Source organism: Pantherophis guttatus, chromosome 18, assembly GCF_059756535.1.
Source record: "Pantherophis guttatus breed Tessera chromosome 18, ASM5975653v1, whole genome shotgun sequence".
Taxonomy (NCBI): Eukaryota; Metazoa; Chordata; class Lepidosauria; order Squamata; family Colubridae; genus Pantherophis; species Pantherophis guttatus.
The window spans coordinates 7,660,001-7,678,491 of record NC_142080.1 but is presented as its reverse complement, the minus strand read 5'-3'; the positions used below and the strand labels follow the sequence as shown (position 1 = coordinate 7,678,491).

Genomic DNA, 18,491 nt, shown 5'->3' with positions numbered 1-18,491 from the left:
CTGCTTTGGGGGTGAGAAAAAAAGCAAGAACAGAATTCTCGTAAATGTCATTAGAGTGACATTTTCATCACTTTCCAAAGAGTTTTTTTTTTTTTCAAAGCTGTTCTTGCAAAGTTTGGCCATATCAAGTTGAGAAAGTTTGATTTATCTCTATTTTTTTCCCCTTAAAATTGGGTGGGTTGGTCTTTTTTTTAAACCTGGAGTTGCCCAAATGTCTTCTTCAAGGGAATGGGAAAATGCTACATTAATTCCTTCTTTCCTTTCCTTTCCTTTCCTTTCCTTTCCTTTCCTTTCCTTTCCTTTCCTTTCCTTTCCTTTCCTTTCCTTTCCTTTCCCTTCCCTTCTTTCTTTTCCTTTCCTTTTTCCTTTCCTCCTTTCCTTTCCTTTCCTTTCTTTCTTTCCTTCTCTCCTTTCCCTTCCTTTCCCTTCTTTCTTTTCTTTTGTTTTCCTTTCCTTCTTTCCTTTCCTTTCTCCTTTCCTCCTTTCCTTTCCTTTTTCCTTTCCTTTCCTTTCCTTTCCTTTCCCTTCCCTCTTCCCTTCCCTTCCCTTTCCTCCTTTCCTTTCCTTTTCTTTTCTTTCCTTTCCTTTCCTTTTTCCTTTCCTCTTTTCCTTTCCTTTTTCCTTTCCTTTTTCCTTTCCCTTCCCTCTTCCCTTCCCTTCCCTTTCCTCCTTTCCTTTCCTTTCCTTCCCTTTCCTTCCCTTCCCTTCTTTTCTTTCCTTCTTTCCTTTCCTCCTCTCCTTCCCCTCTTCTCTCTCCCCTTCCTTCCCTACTCTTCCCTTTTTCCCTTTTCTGTCTCCCCTCCCCTTCCCTTCTCCTTTTACCTTCCTCTCCTCTCCTCTCCTTTCCCCTTATCTTTTCCTTTCTCTCCTTTTCTCTTCCCCTTTTCCTTTCTGTTTCCCTTCCCTGATTTCTGCACATTTGTCTTCCTCCCTCCCTCCCTCCCTCTCATTCTCAATACGACTTCTCCTTCCATTTTATTTTGTATTCCAAATTTTAATAAAGTTTATTTTTCTTTTCTTTTTTTTTTCTTTTTATAAAAAGGACCGCTTTCTTCCCAGATATTTGTTCTCCCCTGCCCAAAGTATTGGGACAAAAACTTGGGGTATCCTAGCGGTCAGAGTTGACTGGTTGGGGGGGTCACTCCGCCGGGCATCAGTAGGGGGTGTGGCTTAATTTATCCATTAATCGCAATTCATCGCAAACCCATTTTCCAGATAAGGCAAGAGGAGGGTACTAGGGACAACCTGACAAATGCTGATCTCGTTGGCTGCTGGCCGGCCACTGATATCGGTGAAGTGTCAATTAATGATTAATCGGGGTTACCAGGTTGGAGAAACTGTCAGAAGGAGCCAAGCGGAGCCATGGCACACAGTGAGTATGGATTTGGGGGGAAATGTGGCATGTCAGCACGCGGAGGGGGGGAGGGGGGGGGAAGAATCGGGTTACAAATCAGTCCGCTACCAATACAGCTAGTCCTCGACTTACGACCCTAACGGAGACCCAGATTTAAGTTGCTAAGTGAGCCATGAGTTTTGCCTCATTTTACGACCTTTCTGGCCAACACTTGTGAACGGAATCAAATGCGGTTGATAAGCGAGGAATAAGCGGTGGTTAAGTGAATCTGGAGTCTCCGTGGTTTTGGCTTGTCAGGAGGTCACAAAAGGGGAATCATGTGATTCTCGGACCGTCGTAAATGCGAGCCTGTTGCCAAGCATCTTGAATTCGTGATCGCAGGGATGGCCGCAACGGTCGTAAGTGTGAAAAATGGTCATAAGTCATTTTCCCCCCAGTGCTGTTCACTAAATGGTCACTAAATGGACTGTTATAAGTCGAGGACTACTTGTACGATGCAAAGGAATTATGGGGCAATATTTAACTGCCTCTTAAAGAAGAGGGAGTCAACCTATTCTCCAAAGCACCCATTTCCTCCCTTCCTTCTTTACTCTCTCCCTCCAATTCTCCTTCCATCTCTCCTTCCTTCCTTCTTCCTTTCTTCCTTCCTTTTCTCTCCTTCCTTCCTCCCTCCCTCCCTCCCTCCTGTCTCTCTTTTGCCTCTTCCTTCCTTCCTTCTCTTGGTCTTCATCTTTCCTTCCTCCCTCCTATCTCTTTCTCCTCTCCTTCCTTCCTTTTCTTTCTCTCCTTTCCTCCCTCCATCCTGTCTCTCGTTTCCTTCTTCCTTCCTTCCTTTTCTTGGTCTCCTTCCTTCCTTCCTCCCTCCTGTCTCTCTTTTCCCTCTTCCTTCTTTCCTTTCTCCCCTCTCCCTCCTATCTCTTTCTCCTCTCCTTCCTTCCTTTTCTCTCTCTCCTCCCTCCCTCTTTTCCTTCTTCCTCCCTTCCTCCCTCCTTCCTGTCTCTTTCCCCTCTCTTCTTTCCTTCCTTCCTTCCTTTTCTCGCTCTCCTTCCTCCCTCCCCCTCTCTCTTTTCCCTCTTCCTTCTTTCCTTTCTCCCTTCCTCCCTCCTATCTCTTTCTCCACTCCTTCCTTCCTTTTCTTTCTCTCCTTCTTTCCTCCCTCCATCCTGTCTCTCTTTTCCTTCTTCCTTCCTTCCTTCCTCCCTTCCTCCCTCCTGTCTCTTTCTCCTCTTCCTTCCTTTTCTCTCTCTCCTCCCTCCCTCCTCTCTTTTCCTTCTTCCTTCCTTCCTTCCTTTCTCCCTTCCTCCCTCCTGTCTCTATCCCCTCTCTTTCCTTCCTTCTTTCCTTTTCTCTCTCCTCCCTCCCTCCTCTTTTCCTTCTTCCTCCCTTCCTCCCTTCCTCCCTCCTTCCTGTCTCTTTCCCCACTCTTCTTTCCTTCCTTCCTTCCTTTTCTCGCTCTCCTTCCTCCCTCCCTCCTGTCTCTCTTTTCCCTCTTCCTTCTTTCCTTTCTCCCTTCCTCCCTCCTATCTCTTTCTCCTCTCCTTCCTTCCTTTTCTTTCTCTCCTTCTTTCCTCCCTCCATCCTGTCTCTCTTTTCCTTCTTCCTTCCTTCCTCCCTTCCTCCCTCCTGTCTCTTTCTCCTCTCCTTCCTTCCTTTTCTCTCTCTCTCCTCCCTCCCTCCTCTCTTTTCCTTCTTCCTTCCATCCTTCCTTTCTCCCTTCCTCCCTCCTGTCTCTATCCCCTCTCTTTCCTTCCTTCTTTCCTTTTCTCTCTCCTTCCTTCCTTCCTTCCTTCCTCCCTCCCTCCCTCCCTCCCTATTGCTATTCGAACCTGGCTTATTTTTACGTCTGGATCAGGTCTGGTGCTTCGCCCCCCACTAAATTTGGAGGGTTTTCCTTGTCTGCTGCCAGATGTTGTCCTGAGTTCTTGTCTTCTTCTCCTCTTCAAAGACTTCTCATGACCTTCACCCAATTCTTTTATCTCTTGCGTTTCACAATCCGTCTCTGGCCGTGATCTTCGGTCTTCCGATTCCAGCATTCGCTGGCGTCCAAAGGTCCACCTGCCTCTCCAAAATCTGCCACCTCTTCCTCTCGTGTCCAAGTCCTGGATTCGCCTCCATCTCACACCGTCTCCCTCCCCCTCCCCCCTCTCTCCTTTTGCAAAATCCCCCATCAGTTTTCTCCCTTAAGAAACAGAGACGTCACTGGGAGAGGAAGCGTAAGAGAGGGAAGAATGGAATAGAAGAATAAGAATAGAATGTATATAAAATTAGAATGGAATGGAATGGAATGGAATGGAATGGAATAGTATAGAATAGAAGAATAAGAATAAGAATAAGAAGAATAGAATGAATATAAAATTAGAATGGAATGGAATGGAATGGAATGGAATGGAATGGAATAGAATAGAATAGAATAGAATAGAATAGAATAGAATAGAATAGAATAGAAGAATAAGAATAAGAATAAGAATAAGAATAAGAATAAGAATAAGAATAAGAATAAGAATAAGAATAGAATGTATATAAAATTAGAATGGAATGGAATGGAATGGAATGGAATGGAATGGAATAGAATAGAATAGAATAGAATAGAATAGAATAGAATAGAATAGAATAGAATAGAATAGAATAGAATAAGAATAAGAATAAGAACAGAATGTATATAAAATTAGAATGGAATGGAATAGAATAGAATAGAATAGAATAGAAGAATAAGAATAAGAATAAGAATAAGAATAAGAATAAGAATAGAATATATATAAAATTAGAATGGAATGGAATAGAATAGAATAGAATAGAATAATAAGAATAAGAATAAGAATAAGAATAAGAATAAGAATAAGAATAAGAATAAGAATAAGAATAAGAATAAGAATAGAATATATATAAAATTAGAATGGAATGGAATGGAATAGAATAGAATAGAATAATAAGAATAAGAATAAGAATAAGAATAAGAATAAGAATAAGAATAGAATATATATAAAATTAGAATGGAATGGAATGGAATAGAATAGAATAGAATAGAATAATAAGAATAAGAATAAGAATAAGTGAATTCGAATGGTGAGTAAATGAACTGTTGTCAATGGAGAACTACCTGTAACTTTACAAAAGGACCTCTACAGGGGTGGGCTTCAAAAATTTTAGCAAGGGGTTGCTGGGTGGGTGTGGCCATGGTGGGCGTGGCCTAGTTGTCAGCACGGCAGGCCGGGGAGTTTGTGCCCTCCCCAGCCTCCGGAGGCTTTCCTTGAGCCTCCGGGAGGGCGAAAACGGCCTCCCCAGGCTCCGGAGGCCCTCTGGAGGCTGGAAACGGGCCCGTTTCCGGCCTTCCTGACTTTCCAATAGGCCCATTTTTCGCCCTCCCCGAGCGTCCGTGCGCACCCTGCACTTACCTGCATCCAAAACGGACCGTATGGGGACTCCTGGGAGGGGCGGGGTGGGCGGGGCCAGCCAGGAGTGGGATTTGGGGGTTCTCCGAACTGCACAGAATCTTAGCTAGAGGTTCTCCCAAACCCCTGCAAACCCCCAACGGCCCACCCCTGGACCTCTTGCAAAGTCTAATCTGGGGAAGGCAGAACTAATAATGTTTTTTATTCTTTTTTGAATATTTTCATTCTTTTATTTTATTTTTCCAACAGCACCGGAAGCTTCCCCCCGCCATCTGATGCACCAATTTTGGGAGGAACATTCGCAGAATTCCTCGCTGGAGGAAATGATGCTGGACTCCGGAGCGCAGGAACTCACTCGGGAAGATACACCGGAGATACTCAGTCTTCTGCCTTTCCTGGAAGGACAGGAAGTGTTAGAATTGGGAGCCGGGATAGGGTAAGCGGTGCGGTGGCCTAGAGGTGGAGCTCTCGCCTCACAATCAAGGAGGCTGTGAGTTCGATCCCAGGTAGAAGCAGATATTTCTCTCTCTCTCTGCACACAAAGTGAATAGATCTGCTGAAAAAAAGACTCCGCACTGGTGACAGGAAGGGCATCTGGCCAGTAAAACACTGAGCTCTATTCAGTTGCCCAGACTCCACCCCACAAGGGATTATGGGGTCGTTAAAAGAAGATGATAGGGTGAGTGATGGCGAGATCAGGAAGCATATAGGTAGTCCTGGATGTAACAGTTCATTTAGTGACCATTCCAAGTTACAACAGCGCTGAAAAAAGGGATTTAGGACCGTTTTTCACACTTACGACCTTTGCAGCATCCCCATGGTCACGTGATCAAAATTCAGATGCTTGGCAAGCGGTTCACATTTATGACGGTCACAGTGTCCCAAGGTCATCTGATCCCCTTTTGCAACCTTCGGACAATGAGGAGGCCAGTTTCACTTAACAACCATGTGACTAACTTAAATACCTGCAGTGAGTCACTTAACAACCATGGCACAAAAGGCCGTAAAATGGGGCAAAATTCGCTGAACAAATGTTTCACTTAGCAACAAAAAATGTTGGGCTCAATGGTGGTCGTAAGTCGAGGACTACCTGTATAACTCCAGGCAGCGAAGGTACCTAATATTCCTGCCTCCTATCCAGTAAAGTGTTCCACACTCCAAGTTCCAGATCTCATGAAGGGAGAAAGGCAATCTGTACATGCTCAGAGGCCACGGAAGCCATTTGACCTGGCTCACATCCAGCTGTTTTGTGATGTTGATCATGTCTAGTTGGCTTTCTGGATGCCTCTAAATTTGACAGGTTGGCCTTTGATCAGCTCAAAGGATAAAACATTACAAAAATCGATTGCCTCGCAAAACGTTACAAGATGGATTACAAAATTGTAACCACACTTTTAAAAATATATATATATATAAAACACCTCTGAAAATACAACCTATAAATGGATGGCTACAGTATGGTTGGGTGAATTGTGCTTACTATAGCATACCCAGGAGTTTATCTTTATAAATTAAGAACTGCATGGGTCTATAACCTATCAATTTAGCCTATAAAACAATTTATAATTTACATTTTGAACTGAATTGAATGGAATTGAACAAAAAATGCACAGTTTTAAACTCCACAAAACAAAGAATTGCAAGAAGGTCTAAACATCTCTTAATAGATTTTTTTTTTAAAAAACGAACCTAACTTAACTCTAAGGTAAAGGTAAAGGTTCCCCGCGCACATACGTGCTAGTCGTTCCCGACTCTAGGGGGCGCTGCTCAACTCCGTTTCAAAGCCAAGGAGCCAGCGCTGTCCGAAGACGTCTCTGTGGTCATGTGGCCGGCATGACTCAACGCCAAAGGCGCACGGAAAACGCTGTTCTCTTCCCACCAAAGGTGGTCCCTATTTTTCTACTGGCATTTTTATTTTACGTGCTTTCGAACTGCTAGGTTGGCAGAAGCTGGGACAAGTCACGGGAGCTCACCCTGTTAGGTGGCACTCGGGATTCAAACCGCCGAACTGCCGACCTTTCGATCGACAAGCTCAGCATCTTAGCCCCTGAGTCACCGCGTCCCTGGAACTTAACTCTACTCCAGGTTTAATTAATACAGGTAGCCAGCTTCCAGAAGTTCATTTAGTGACCATTCAAAGTTATAACGGCACTGAAGAAAAATTGATTTATGACCTCTTTTTCACACTTATGACCATTGTAACACACACGCACACACCATGATCAAAATTTGGATGCTTGGCAATATTTATGACGGTTGCAATGTTCCAGGGCAGGGGTCAGCAACCTGCGGCTCTGGAGCCTCATGTGGCTCTTTCACCCCTCTGCTGCGGCTCCCTGTTACTCAAAATATGAGTCACCACCGCCAATGTGCAACACCCGTCAGCACACGATTTGTTGAGCTTTTCAACCCCCGGTAGGCCAACCATGGATAAATCCAAGAAAAGAAAAGTTTGAGAAGGAAAAAAGAACGTTTAATTCAACTACATAAGCTAGTTTTGTGGCCGCTCAAGAAATAGTCAGGCCTAGGAAGGGTTTTTGTGGCTCCCGGTGTTTTCTTTTCTGTGGGAAACGGGTCCAAATGGCTCTTTTGAGTGTTTAAGGTTGCAGACCCCTGTCCCAGGGTCACATGATCCCCTTTTGCAGCCTTCTGACCAGCAAGGGCCAATGGGGAAGCCAGGTTCACTTAACAACCACATTACTCACTTAAGAACTGCAGGGATTCGCTTAACAACAGCGGCAACAGAAATTGGGGGCTCAACTGCGGTCCTAAGCTGAGGACTACCTGTATTGCTCTGTTGATAAAATTGGGTACACAATTCCTTCCTTCTATCTTTTTCAGCCGATTCACTGGATCGCTGGCAGAATTAGCCCAACATGTGACTGCCGTTGATTTCATGGGTAGCTTCTTGAAACGGAATCGGGAAAAAAACGGCCATCAGACCAACGTAACGTTTTTACAGGCAGATGTTACCACCTTGGAGTTCCCAAGCCAGAGGTGAAAACAAATTGTACAATTACTTGGTCAAATTTAACGCTCGCTAGCGATCCCAAAGGTGGCTTTTTCAAGAGGCAATTGGACCAGGGGTGAAATCCAGCAGGTTCTGACAGGTTCTGGAGAACCGGTAGTGGAAATTTTGAGTAGTTCAGAGAACCGGCAAATACCACCTCTGGCTGGCCCCAGAGTGGGTTGGGAATGGAGATTTTGCAGTATCCTTCCCCTGGAGTGGGATGGGAAAGTAGATTTTGCAGTATCCTTCCCCTGGAGTGGGGTGGGAATGGGGATTTTGCAGTATCCTTCCCCTGGAGTGGGGTAGGAATGGAGAACTCACCCTCTCCTGGTGATTGGCCCAAAGTTACCCATCTGACTTTCATGCCTAAGGTGGACTAGAACTCACCGTCTCCTAGTGATTGGCCCAAACTCACCCAACTGGCTTTAATGCTTAAAGTGAGACTAGAACTCACCGTCTCCTAGTGATTGGGCCAAACTCACCCAACTGGCTTTAATGCTTAAAGTGAGACTAGAACTCACCGTCTCCTGGTGATTGGCCCAAAGTCACACCATCTTCTGATCATTTATTTGTCCTCCCAATTTTAGCTTCGACCTCATCTTCTCCAATTGGCTGTTCATGTACCTGTCGGATGTCGAGCTGAATGCTTTAGTCCAGCAGATGCTTCTGTGGTTAAGACCGCACGGCCGTATCTTCTTCCGGGAATCGTGTTTTTACCAATCAGGTGAGTCCACCTGAGAAACCAGATCCGAAGCGAATTTGGAAAGTGAAGCACTGAATTGTCAGGGTGGCATCCAGATTAGTGTCCACCGATCTTGGGTATATGGACTTCAACTCAGGGGTGAAATCCAATTTTTTTTACTACCGGTTCTGTGGGCGTGGCTTGGTGGGCGTGGCAGGGGAAGGATACTGCAAAATCCCCATTTCCTCCTCATTCCAGGGGGAAGGATACTGCAAAATAATAATAATAATAATAATAATAATAATAATAATAATAATAATAATAATAATAATAATAATAATAATAATAATAATAATAATAATTTTATTTCTATACCGCCCTTCTCCCGAAGGACTCAGGGCGGTGTACAGCCTATTTAAAAACACAAGACAAAACAACGATTAAAAATTTAAAATGATTAAATAGATTTGGCTCAATTTAAAACCCCAGAAATTTAAAATACCCCAATTTAAAATTATTATGTTGATAGCCCGGCCTGGCGGAAAATCTCCATTCCTCCCCACTCCAGGAGAAGGATACTGCAAAATCCCCATTCCCTCCCCACTCCAGGGGAAGGATACTGCAAAATCCCCATTCCCACCCCACTCCAGGCGAAGGATACTGCAAAACCCCCATTCCCTCCCCACTCCAGAGGAAGGGTAGTGCAAAATCCCCGTTCCCTCCCCACTCCTGGGGGAAGGATATTGCAAAAACTTCTTTCCCACCCCACTCTGGGGCCAGCCAGAGGTGGTATTTGGGGTTTTTTCCTTTTTTTCTTATTTATTAAAAAAAAGTAAAATAAAAACCGAACCCGGGAGCCACAGCTAAAACCCGAATGCAAACATTTTCCCACAGGGTGCAATGCTGATACTCAACCGCCAGCGGGCAGCATTTTCCAGCCTTTTAAACTGATCCATCACTTCGGTTGCAATGATCAAAAATAGCCAGCAGAGGGCAGACGTGTTCTTTCTGCCTTTTCTCCTTTTAGATTAGAATTAAGCCCTTTTCCAAGAAACATTGTAATGGCCTGTCGCAGCCACCAGAGGGCAGTGTATTTACCATCCTTTGGAATGCACAGATTTTTTTGGTGGAAACCCTTGCAATACCCAACTTCAGCCACCAGAGGGGAGACGTTTGCAATATAACCTCCAGATTTGCAAAATATAACAAGCATATTTTTGGCTGCATTCGCACAACTAATAATTGCTGTGTTTATTTAACATTGCATAGGACAGATATATAAACCAATGTATGATTTGATGTGACAGCCTGGTTTTTCCCTCCTTTGCAAAGATAATAGTTGGATCTCCCCCCAGTGCGTTGAATCCCAAATAACCCATTCCAAAAATCCATTGATCCAGGAAGTAGAAAAACTCAAAAATATTGATCTCCTTATCTTAGAATGTCTCTATTTAAAACTTTGCAGGTCTCCCAAATTTTGAGCCATTTTTTCTCCCCATCAGAATTTGCAAGGAATTTAACCTGGAATAGTGGTGTTTTTGTTTGTTTTTTTAATCCAATGCTCGTGCTCCTTTTCCCAAGCAATTCAATCTGTCTCCAAAGTTTCTAGCCCTCATTGTTTTATAGAGCAAAGTCTGATCCCAGGGAGGAACAATTAAGGGCCAGTTTTCCAGGTTTTTCCCCCCGACACAGCTCAACCGTTGGATATGAGGTTGAAGCCTGAGAGATTATAACTGGAATGAAATGCAAGCAAAGAGGAGAATACTGGTTTATGATCTGTTTTTGATGAATTTTTTACAAAGTGGCACTTTTGATTTCATCATCAGATTGGATGCCTAGTTTTGTTTTGTTTTTTCCCCCCCTCACCGATCTGCTGGCTTTCACTCCTCCCAATTTATTTTAGGAAACGTCCCAAGACATTTTAACCCTTCCTTTTACCGAAAGCCTGCGGAATACAATCAACTCCTCACGTCAGCTCAAGTGACGATCGGAAACATGTCTTATGGCTTTGAGATTGTCCTGTCCCGTTCAGTGCAGGCTTACATCAAGGTAACAGCCCTCCAGGGGTGGGCTTCAAAAATTTTAGCAAGGGATTCTCTGCCATATAGATGATATATGGGTAGATAGGTGACTAGATAGATGATAGATAATAGATAGATACAGACATAGATAATAAATAAATAGATGATAGATAGATAGATAGATAGATAGATAGATAGATAGATAGATAGATAGATAGATAGATAGATAATGGATGGATAGAAATAGATGAGACAGAATAGATAGATGATAGACATAGATAATAAATAAATAAATAAATAAATAAATGATAGATAGATAGATAGATAGATAGATAGATAGATAGATAGATAGATAGATAATGGATGGATAGAAATAGATGAGACAGAATAGATAGATGATAGACATAGATAATAAATAAATAAATAAATAGATGATAGATAGATAGATAGATAGATAGATAGATAGATGATAGATAATGGATGGATAAGAAATAGATGAGACAGACTAGATAGATCATAGACATAGATAATAAATAAATAAATAAATAAATAGATGATAGATAGATAGACAGATAGATAGATAGATAGATAGATAGATGATAAATAATGGATGGATAAGAAATAGATGAGACAGACTAGATAGATCATAGACATAGATAATAAATAAATAAATAGATGATAGATAGATAGATAATGGATGGATAGAAATAGATGAGACAGAATAGATAGATGATAGACATAGATAATAAATAAATAAATAAATAGATGATTGATAGATAGATAGATAGATAGATAGATAGATAGATAGATAGATAGATAGAGATAATAAATAGATGATAGAGATAAAGAGGTAGGTAGGTAGGTAGATAGAGAGATAGATAATGGATGGATAGAAATAGATGAGACAGAATAGATATATCATCTATTTCTGTCTATTTATATCTATCTACATCTACCATCTATCTATCATCTTTTCTGTCTGTCTCTCTGTTTGTCTGCCTATCTATCCATCTATTCTATCCACCCATCTCTCTACCATCTGTAGGCCACCCAGCTCCCAGTGATTGTGGGTAGCTTACCGCTTACAAATTGCAAAACAACCTGCCTTATTTTTAAAAAAAAAACAAAACTGACCACCACGTTTTTGCCAAGGTAGTCTCGGTTTGCCAAGATATGTGGAGGGGACTAGAAACTTGAGCTCAAAGCACAAATCGAATGGGACCCTCGAATTCTCAGTCCTAAACTCAAGTTGTTTTCTTGGTCTGTTTGTTTGTTCTTCAGAGAAAGCAAAACCAGAATCAGATTTGCTGGCTTCTCCAAAAAGTTCCCCGGGAGCTCAAAAACACGCTTGGATATGACACCTTCCAGAAATTTCTGGACAACGAACAATATGCCACTCGGAGCATCCGGCGCTACGAATGGGTCTTTGGACCAACATTTGTCAGCACAGGAGGGTTGAATAGTACTAAGGTGATGTGAAGTGTCCTTCATCCCAAATTCCCAATCACTTCCTCTTATATTGGCTAACCTGATGAGCACATTTTCTGAGTTTGCACAATACATGGCATTATGTACTTCAGTATTAACTTTAAGAGGGGTGGATTTCAACTCCCAGAATCCCCCAGCCAGTATGCTTTAAGATAGATGGACTTCAACTCCCAGAATTCCCCACCAGCATGCTTTACGATGGGTGGACTTCAACTCCCAGAATTCCCCAGCCAGTAAGCTTTACGATGGGTGGACTTCAACTCCCAGAATTCCCCAGCCAGTAAGCTTTACGATGGGTGGACTTCAACTCCCAGAATTCCCCAGCCAGCATGCTTTACGATGGGTGGACTTCAACTCCCAGAATCCCCCAGCCAGTAAGCTTTACGATGGGTGGACTTCAACTCCCAGAATTCCCTAACCAGCATGCTTTAAGATAGATGGACTTCAACTCCCAGAATTCCCCAGCCAGCATGCTTTAAGATAGATGGACTTCAATTCCCAGAATTCCCCAACCAGCATGCTTTACGATGGGTGGACTTCAACTCCCAGAATTATTCTATTCTATCCTTAGCAGAATAACAGAATCAGAAGGGACCTTAGAGGTCGTCTAGTCCAACCCCTTGCACAAGCAAGAGACCCTATTCCACTTCAGATAAAAGCTTGTCCACTCTCTTCTTGAAAGCCTCCAGTTAACAACAAAGTTGGAAGGGACCTTGTAGGTCATCTAGTCCAACCCCGCACCCCAAACAGGAGACCCTACACCATCCCTGACAGATGGCAGTCCAGCCTCTTCTTGAAAGCTTCCAGGGATGAAGCTCCCACGACTTCTGGTGGCAGGCTGTTCCACTGGCCGAGTGCTCTCACCGCCAGGAAATTTCTCCTTTGTTCTACGTTGCTTCTCTCCTCGATTCGTTTCCATCCGTTGCGTCTTCTTGTCCCGCCTTCTGGTGCTTTGGAGAATAGGTGGACCCCCTCTTCTTTGTGGCAGCCCCCCCAAATATTGGAACACTGCTATCATGTCACCCCCTAGTCCTTCTTTTCATTAATCCTCTCCAGTCCTATCCTATCCTGTTCTGAAGTCCAACGAGCATCCCCCTTTTTCTCCTAGGAGCTGGTCCGCCTGCTGGATTTGAAATCGGGTCAGCGTGTGCTGGACGTGGGCTGTGGACTTGGAGGTAGCGATTTTTACCTGGCCAAGGTACTTTGGGTTTCCTTGTATTATTATTATTATTATTATTCTGATTCTAGTGACCTCAGACATCGGTACTCTGCACATGGGGTGGAAATCTGAAGTTCCCACTCAGAGCTTAAGTTGAGGTGGACTTCCATAACTACGTGGTGCATCTTTAAATTGTCCCAAGTCTCCAAACTTGTCAAATATATATATATATATAAAGTTCCGGAGTTTGCAGTATGTCTGTTTCTTCTTTTACTTTTATATATAAATATATAAATATTTAAATATATATATTTTTTCTTTGCAGGAATTTGGGGTGGAGGTCTTAGGCCTTGATCTTTCGTCCAATATGGTGGAGCTGGCTTTGGAACGAGCCCAGAAGGAACCCAGCTCCGTGGTAAGAACCAGAAAAGAAAAGAAAGAAAAAAAAGGGGGGGAAATTGAAGCAGGATAATTTTGGTGGGGTTATCGGTAATGGGGGAGAATCCTTGGCGTTTTATCCTTGGCCACAGTTTTTTTTTCCCCCCTTCTCTCTCTGATCATTTCTAATTCCAGGTCCAGTTTGAAATCAGTGATGTCACCCGGAGAACATTCCCAGAAGCTTCCTTTGATATTGTTTACAGCCGAGACACCATTCTTCACATCGAAGACAAAATTAGCCTTTTTCGGAGGTTCCTGGTGAGTTTCCTTCTCGTCTCTGCAGATAAATAAATGGAGCCAAACTTCTCGGTGTAGAAACAAGAAACTCAGAGTTAACGTTACTCAACTTTGGCAGATTTAAGATGAGTGGACTTCAACTCCCAGAATTCCCCAACCAGTATATTTTAAGATGGGTGGACTTCAATTCCCAGAATCCCCCAGCCATCATGCTTTAAGATGGGTGGACTTCAATTCCCAGAATTCCCCAACCAGTATATTTTAAGATGGGTGGACTTCAATTCCCAGAATCCCCCAGCCATCATGCTTTAAGATGGGTGGACTTCAATTCCCAGAATCCCCCAACCAGTATATTTTAAGATGGGTGGACTTCAATTCCCAGAATTCCCCAACCAGTATATTTTAAGATGGATGGACTTCAACTCCCAGAATTCCCCAGCCAGTATATTTTAAGATGGGTGGACTTCAACTCCCAGAATTCCCCAACCAGTATATTTTAAGATGGATGGACTTCAACTCCCAGAATTCCCCAACCAGTATATTTTAAGATGGGTGGACTTCAATTCCCAGAATTCCCCAGCCATCATGCTTTAAAATGGGTGGACTTCAATTCCCAGAATTCCCCAACCAGTATATTTTAAGATGGGTGGACTTCAACTCCCAGAATTCCCCAACCAGCATGCTTTAAGGTGGACTTCAATTCCCAGAATTCCCCTGCCATCATGCTTTAAGAGAGATGGACCTCAACTCCTCAGCATGCTGGCTGGGGAACTCTGGGAGTTGAAGTCCACCCACCTTAAAGCTGCCAACGTTGAGAAACACAGTCTTGGAGCTTACAGTCCGTCTTACACCGCCGTCTCTGACTTCTTCCTAGTCGTGGCTGAAAGCTGGCGGGCAGCTTCTCATCTCCGATTATTGCTGCGGGCCACGTCCGTGGTCCACGGCTTTCACGCGATACGTCGAGCAGAGGAAGTACAGCCTCCTTACCCCGGACGACTATGGCCAGGTAACGTTATGTGAGGTGGGGAGAAATTTCTGAATGATGGGCTGGAGAGCTCCATCATGGCAGGTAGTTCTCGACTTACGACCATTCATTTAATGACCGTTCCAAAAGTTACGACATTGCCAGAAAAAAAGGTGACGCAATCAGTCCTCACGCTTACAACCATCCGGTATTAAGGAGGGTTGCAAGCAACGTCCCGCCGTCGCCATTTGCAACTCTCCGACAAGCAAAAGCCAATGGGGTAATTCGGATTTGCTTAACGAGCGCGTGAGTCACTTAACAGAAGCAGCGCTTCGCTTAACAACCACGGGAGGAAAAAGATTGTAAAATCAGGTGCATCTCACTGAGCAACTGGATGGTTAAGCTACGGGAGTCCCGGTCCCGGTTGTAAATTGAGCACCGTCTGTTCTACAAAAGGATCCATCTCCGACCATCAAATTAACCTCCTGTCTTGAGTAGGGGGTTGGACTAGAAGACCTCCAAGGTCCCTCCCAGCCCTATGATTCTGTCACTTTCCACCCACTGTCCATTCGTCGCTTTCTACTATTCTGTGCGTGTGCTTGTCACTTGAGATCAAATTAAGCTGAGCTTGTCGATCGAAAGGTCGGCAGTTCAGCGGTTCGAATCCCTAGTGCTGCCGCGGAACGGGGTGAGCTCCCGTGACTTGTCCCAGCTTCTGCCAACCTAGCAGTTCGAAAGCAGGTAAAAAGAAATGCAAGTAGAAAAATAGGGACCACCTTTGGTGGGAAGGGAACAGCGTTTTCCGTGCGCCTTTGGCGTTGAGTCATGCCGGCCACATGACCACGGAGACGTCTTCGGACAGCGCTGGCTCTTTGGCTTTGAAACGGAGATGAGCAGCGCCCCCTAGAGTCGGGAACGGCTAGCACATAGGTGCGAGGGGAACCTTTACCTTTTACCTTTATTCAAATTAATCCGTGCGGCCCTATCCGATAACTTTACCTCTGGTTCATCTTCCATAGTTATTGGAAGAGGCCGGCTTCGTCCAGGTCCGAGCGTTGGACTCCACCAACGAGATGCTGTCTTCATTGACCCAAGAACTTCAAGCCCTGGAGAAGAGCAAGGAGAAGTTTGTTCAGGTGGGCTGGCAATTCAGCACAAAGGTATAAGTATGTAAAGAAGCTTTTTTTAGGAGGCAACTGGACTTCCTGGGTTTTTTTTCTTTTTGAAGACGTTTCGCTTCTCTTCCAAGAAGCTTCTTCAGTTCTGGCTGGATGGTGGGAATGGAAGGATTGATACTCCTTGCAGACAGCTGGTCGTAAGGAGGGAGGAGCATAAATCTATCTATCTATCCCTCCCTCTGTCCCTCCATCTATTATCTATCTATCTATCTATCTATCTATCTATCTATCTATCTATCTATCCCTCCCTCCCTCCATCCATCCATCTATTATCTAACTATCTATCTATCTCACCGTCTCCTGGTGATTGGCTCAAATTCACGCAGCCGGCTTTCATGCCTAAGGCGGGACCAGTGGTGAAATCCACATTTTTTTACTACCGGTTCTGTGGGCGTGGCTTGGTGGGCGTGGTGTAGCTTGTTGAGCGTCCCACCCCACTTCTGGGGGAAGGATACTGCAAAATCCCCATTCCCTCCCCACTCTGGGGCCAACCAGAGGTGGTATTTGCCGCTTCTCCGAACTACTCAAAATTTCCGCTACTGTTTCTCCAGAACCTATCAGAATTTGCTGGATTTCAACCTTGGGTGGGACTAGAACTCACTGTCTCCTGGTGATTGGCCCAAAGACACCCAACCGTCTTTCATTCCTAAAGCAGGACTAGAATTCACCGTCTCCTGGTGATTGGCTCAAAGACACCCAACTGTCTTTCATGTCTAAGGCGGGACTAGAATTCACCATCTCCTGGTGATTGGCCCAAAGACACCCAACCGTCTTTTATGCCTAAGACGGGACTAGAGTTCACCGTCTCCTGGTGATTGGCCCAAAGACACCAACCGTCTTTCATTCCTAAGGCAGGACTAGAGTTCACCGTCTCCTGGTGATTGGCCCAAAGACACCAACCGTCTTTCATTCCTAAGGCAGGACTAGAATTCACCGTCTCCTGGTGATTGGCCCAAAGACACCAACCGTCTTTCATTCCTAAAACGGGACTAGAATTCACCGTCTCCTGGTGATTGGCTCAAAGACACCCAACTGTCTTTCATGCCTAAGGCGGGACTAGAATTCACCATCTCCTGGTGATTGGCCCAAAGACACCCAACCGTCTTTCATGCCTAAGACGGGACTAGAGTTCACCGTCTCCTGGTGATTGGCCCAAAGACACCAACCGTCTTTCATTCCTAAGGCGGGACTAGAATTCACCATCTCCTGGTGATTGGCCCAAAGACACCAACTGTCTTTCATTCCTAAGGCGGGACTAGAATTCACTGTCTCCTGGTGATTGGCCCAAAGACACCAACCGTCTTTCATTCCTAAGGTGGGACTAGAGTTCACCGTCTCCTGGTGATTGGCCCAAAGACACCAACCGTCTTTCATTCCTAAGGCAGGACTAGAATTCACCGTCTCCTAGTGATTGGCCCAAAGACACCAACCGTCTTTCATTCCTAAGGCAGGACTAGAATTCACCGTCTCCTGGTGATTGGCCCAAAGACACCAACCGTCTTTCATTCCTAAAACGGGACTAGAATTCACCGTCTCCTGGTGATTGGCCCAAAGTCACCCAGCCGGCTTTCATGCCTAAGGTGGGAACTAGAACTCCCCATCTCCCGGTTTTCTAGCCTGATGCCTCTTAACCACTAAATTAAACTGACTCTCCATATCCTTGCTCGGAATATTTTCCTTAAGGAATTTTCTTAAGGAAATTCCTTAAGAATTCCTTAAGAATTAAGGAATTCTTAATATTCCTCTCATTTTTTTCACCCCCTCATTTTCCTCAGGAGTTCTCCGAGGAAGAATTTGAATCCATGGCGTCCAGTTGGCGAGCAAAATTGCAACGCTGCGCAGCCGGAGACCAGCGCTGGGGAGTCTTCCTCGCTCGGAAGCCGCAGTAGATCAGGGCAGGAATTCACACACAGACACACACAAACACACAAACACACTTTCTACCCTCTGGTTATCTCCAAAACTTTCCTGAACTTCCAGCTTCTAGTAGCCACATCCCGATGGGAATGGGCTACTCGGAACCCTGACACTGGGTCTCACGCCCTGCCGATTGGCAAGTCCCACCGGCTTCGCTCGGGGCGTTGGAGAAGACATCGTCTCCACCTAACGACGACGCTGCTGGCCCGTCGGAGCAGATGGTTGCAGGCTGAGTCATCCCAGAGGTGGTCGGCTCGGGAGCCCCGAGTCCACGGCTCTGCCTCTCTCTCTCTCTCTCCTTCCCTTCCCATCTGGTTTTGCTTTCCTCCCGTCGCTTCCTTCCAAAAAATTTCCGTTCCAGAATTTCGTCCGAGGGCAAGGAAGGTCTCCGCAGACGAAGAATTCTGCAGAACTCCGAAGATGACACAGTTGTCTTTTTTTTTTTTTCCAAACCTGTCAAAGTCTCCTAATTAAAAAATACTGGGGGTCCTCGATTTACGACCGGCCATTGAGCTCGAAATTTCTGCTGCTAAGCTAAGACATCGGCCGAGTTGAGTTTTCTTACGCCCTATTTTACGACCGTTCGGTGAATCGCTGCGGTTGTGAAGTTAGGAAGACGGTGGTTTAAGTCAATCTAGTTTCCCCCCCCCCCGT

General features: G+C 44.6%; 1 protein-coding gene and 1 long non-coding RNA gene across 2 annotated transcripts in view; one reads left to right on the top strand and one right to left on the bottom strand.

Annotated features, from left to right (window-relative positions):
* The first annotated feature begins 1,255 nt into the window (after window positions 1–1,255).
* On the top strand, window positions 1,256–18,335 carry LOC148111533 (uncharacterized). The gene is made up of 12 exons (XM_087881395.1): window positions 1,256–1,372; window positions 4,993–5,179; window positions 7,585–7,740; window positions 8,341–8,477; window positions 10,339–10,484; window positions 11,738–11,926; window positions 13,053–13,142; window positions 13,429–13,518; window positions 13,677–13,799; window positions 14,653–14,784; window positions 15,762–15,878; window positions 17,696–18,335. Exons 1-12 carry the CDS (start codon window positions 1,363–1,365, stop codon window positions 17,807–17,809), a joined length of 1,491 nt encoding a protein of 496 aa, XP_087737521.1. The 5' UTR covers window positions 1,256–1,362; the 3' UTR covers window positions 17,810–18,335.
* Window positions 4,980–18,491, bottom strand: part of LOC148111532 (uncharacterized) — an 18,740-nt gene continuing 5,228 nt past the window's right edge. The window contains exons 2-3 of the long non-coding RNA XR_015730464.1: window positions 15,742–15,848; window positions 4,980–5,138 (exon numbers count right to left, since the gene is read on the bottom strand). This is a non-coding gene — a long non-coding RNA (uncharacterized LOC148111532). The remainder of the gene's footprint in view (window positions 5,139–15,741; window positions 15,849–18,491) is intronic.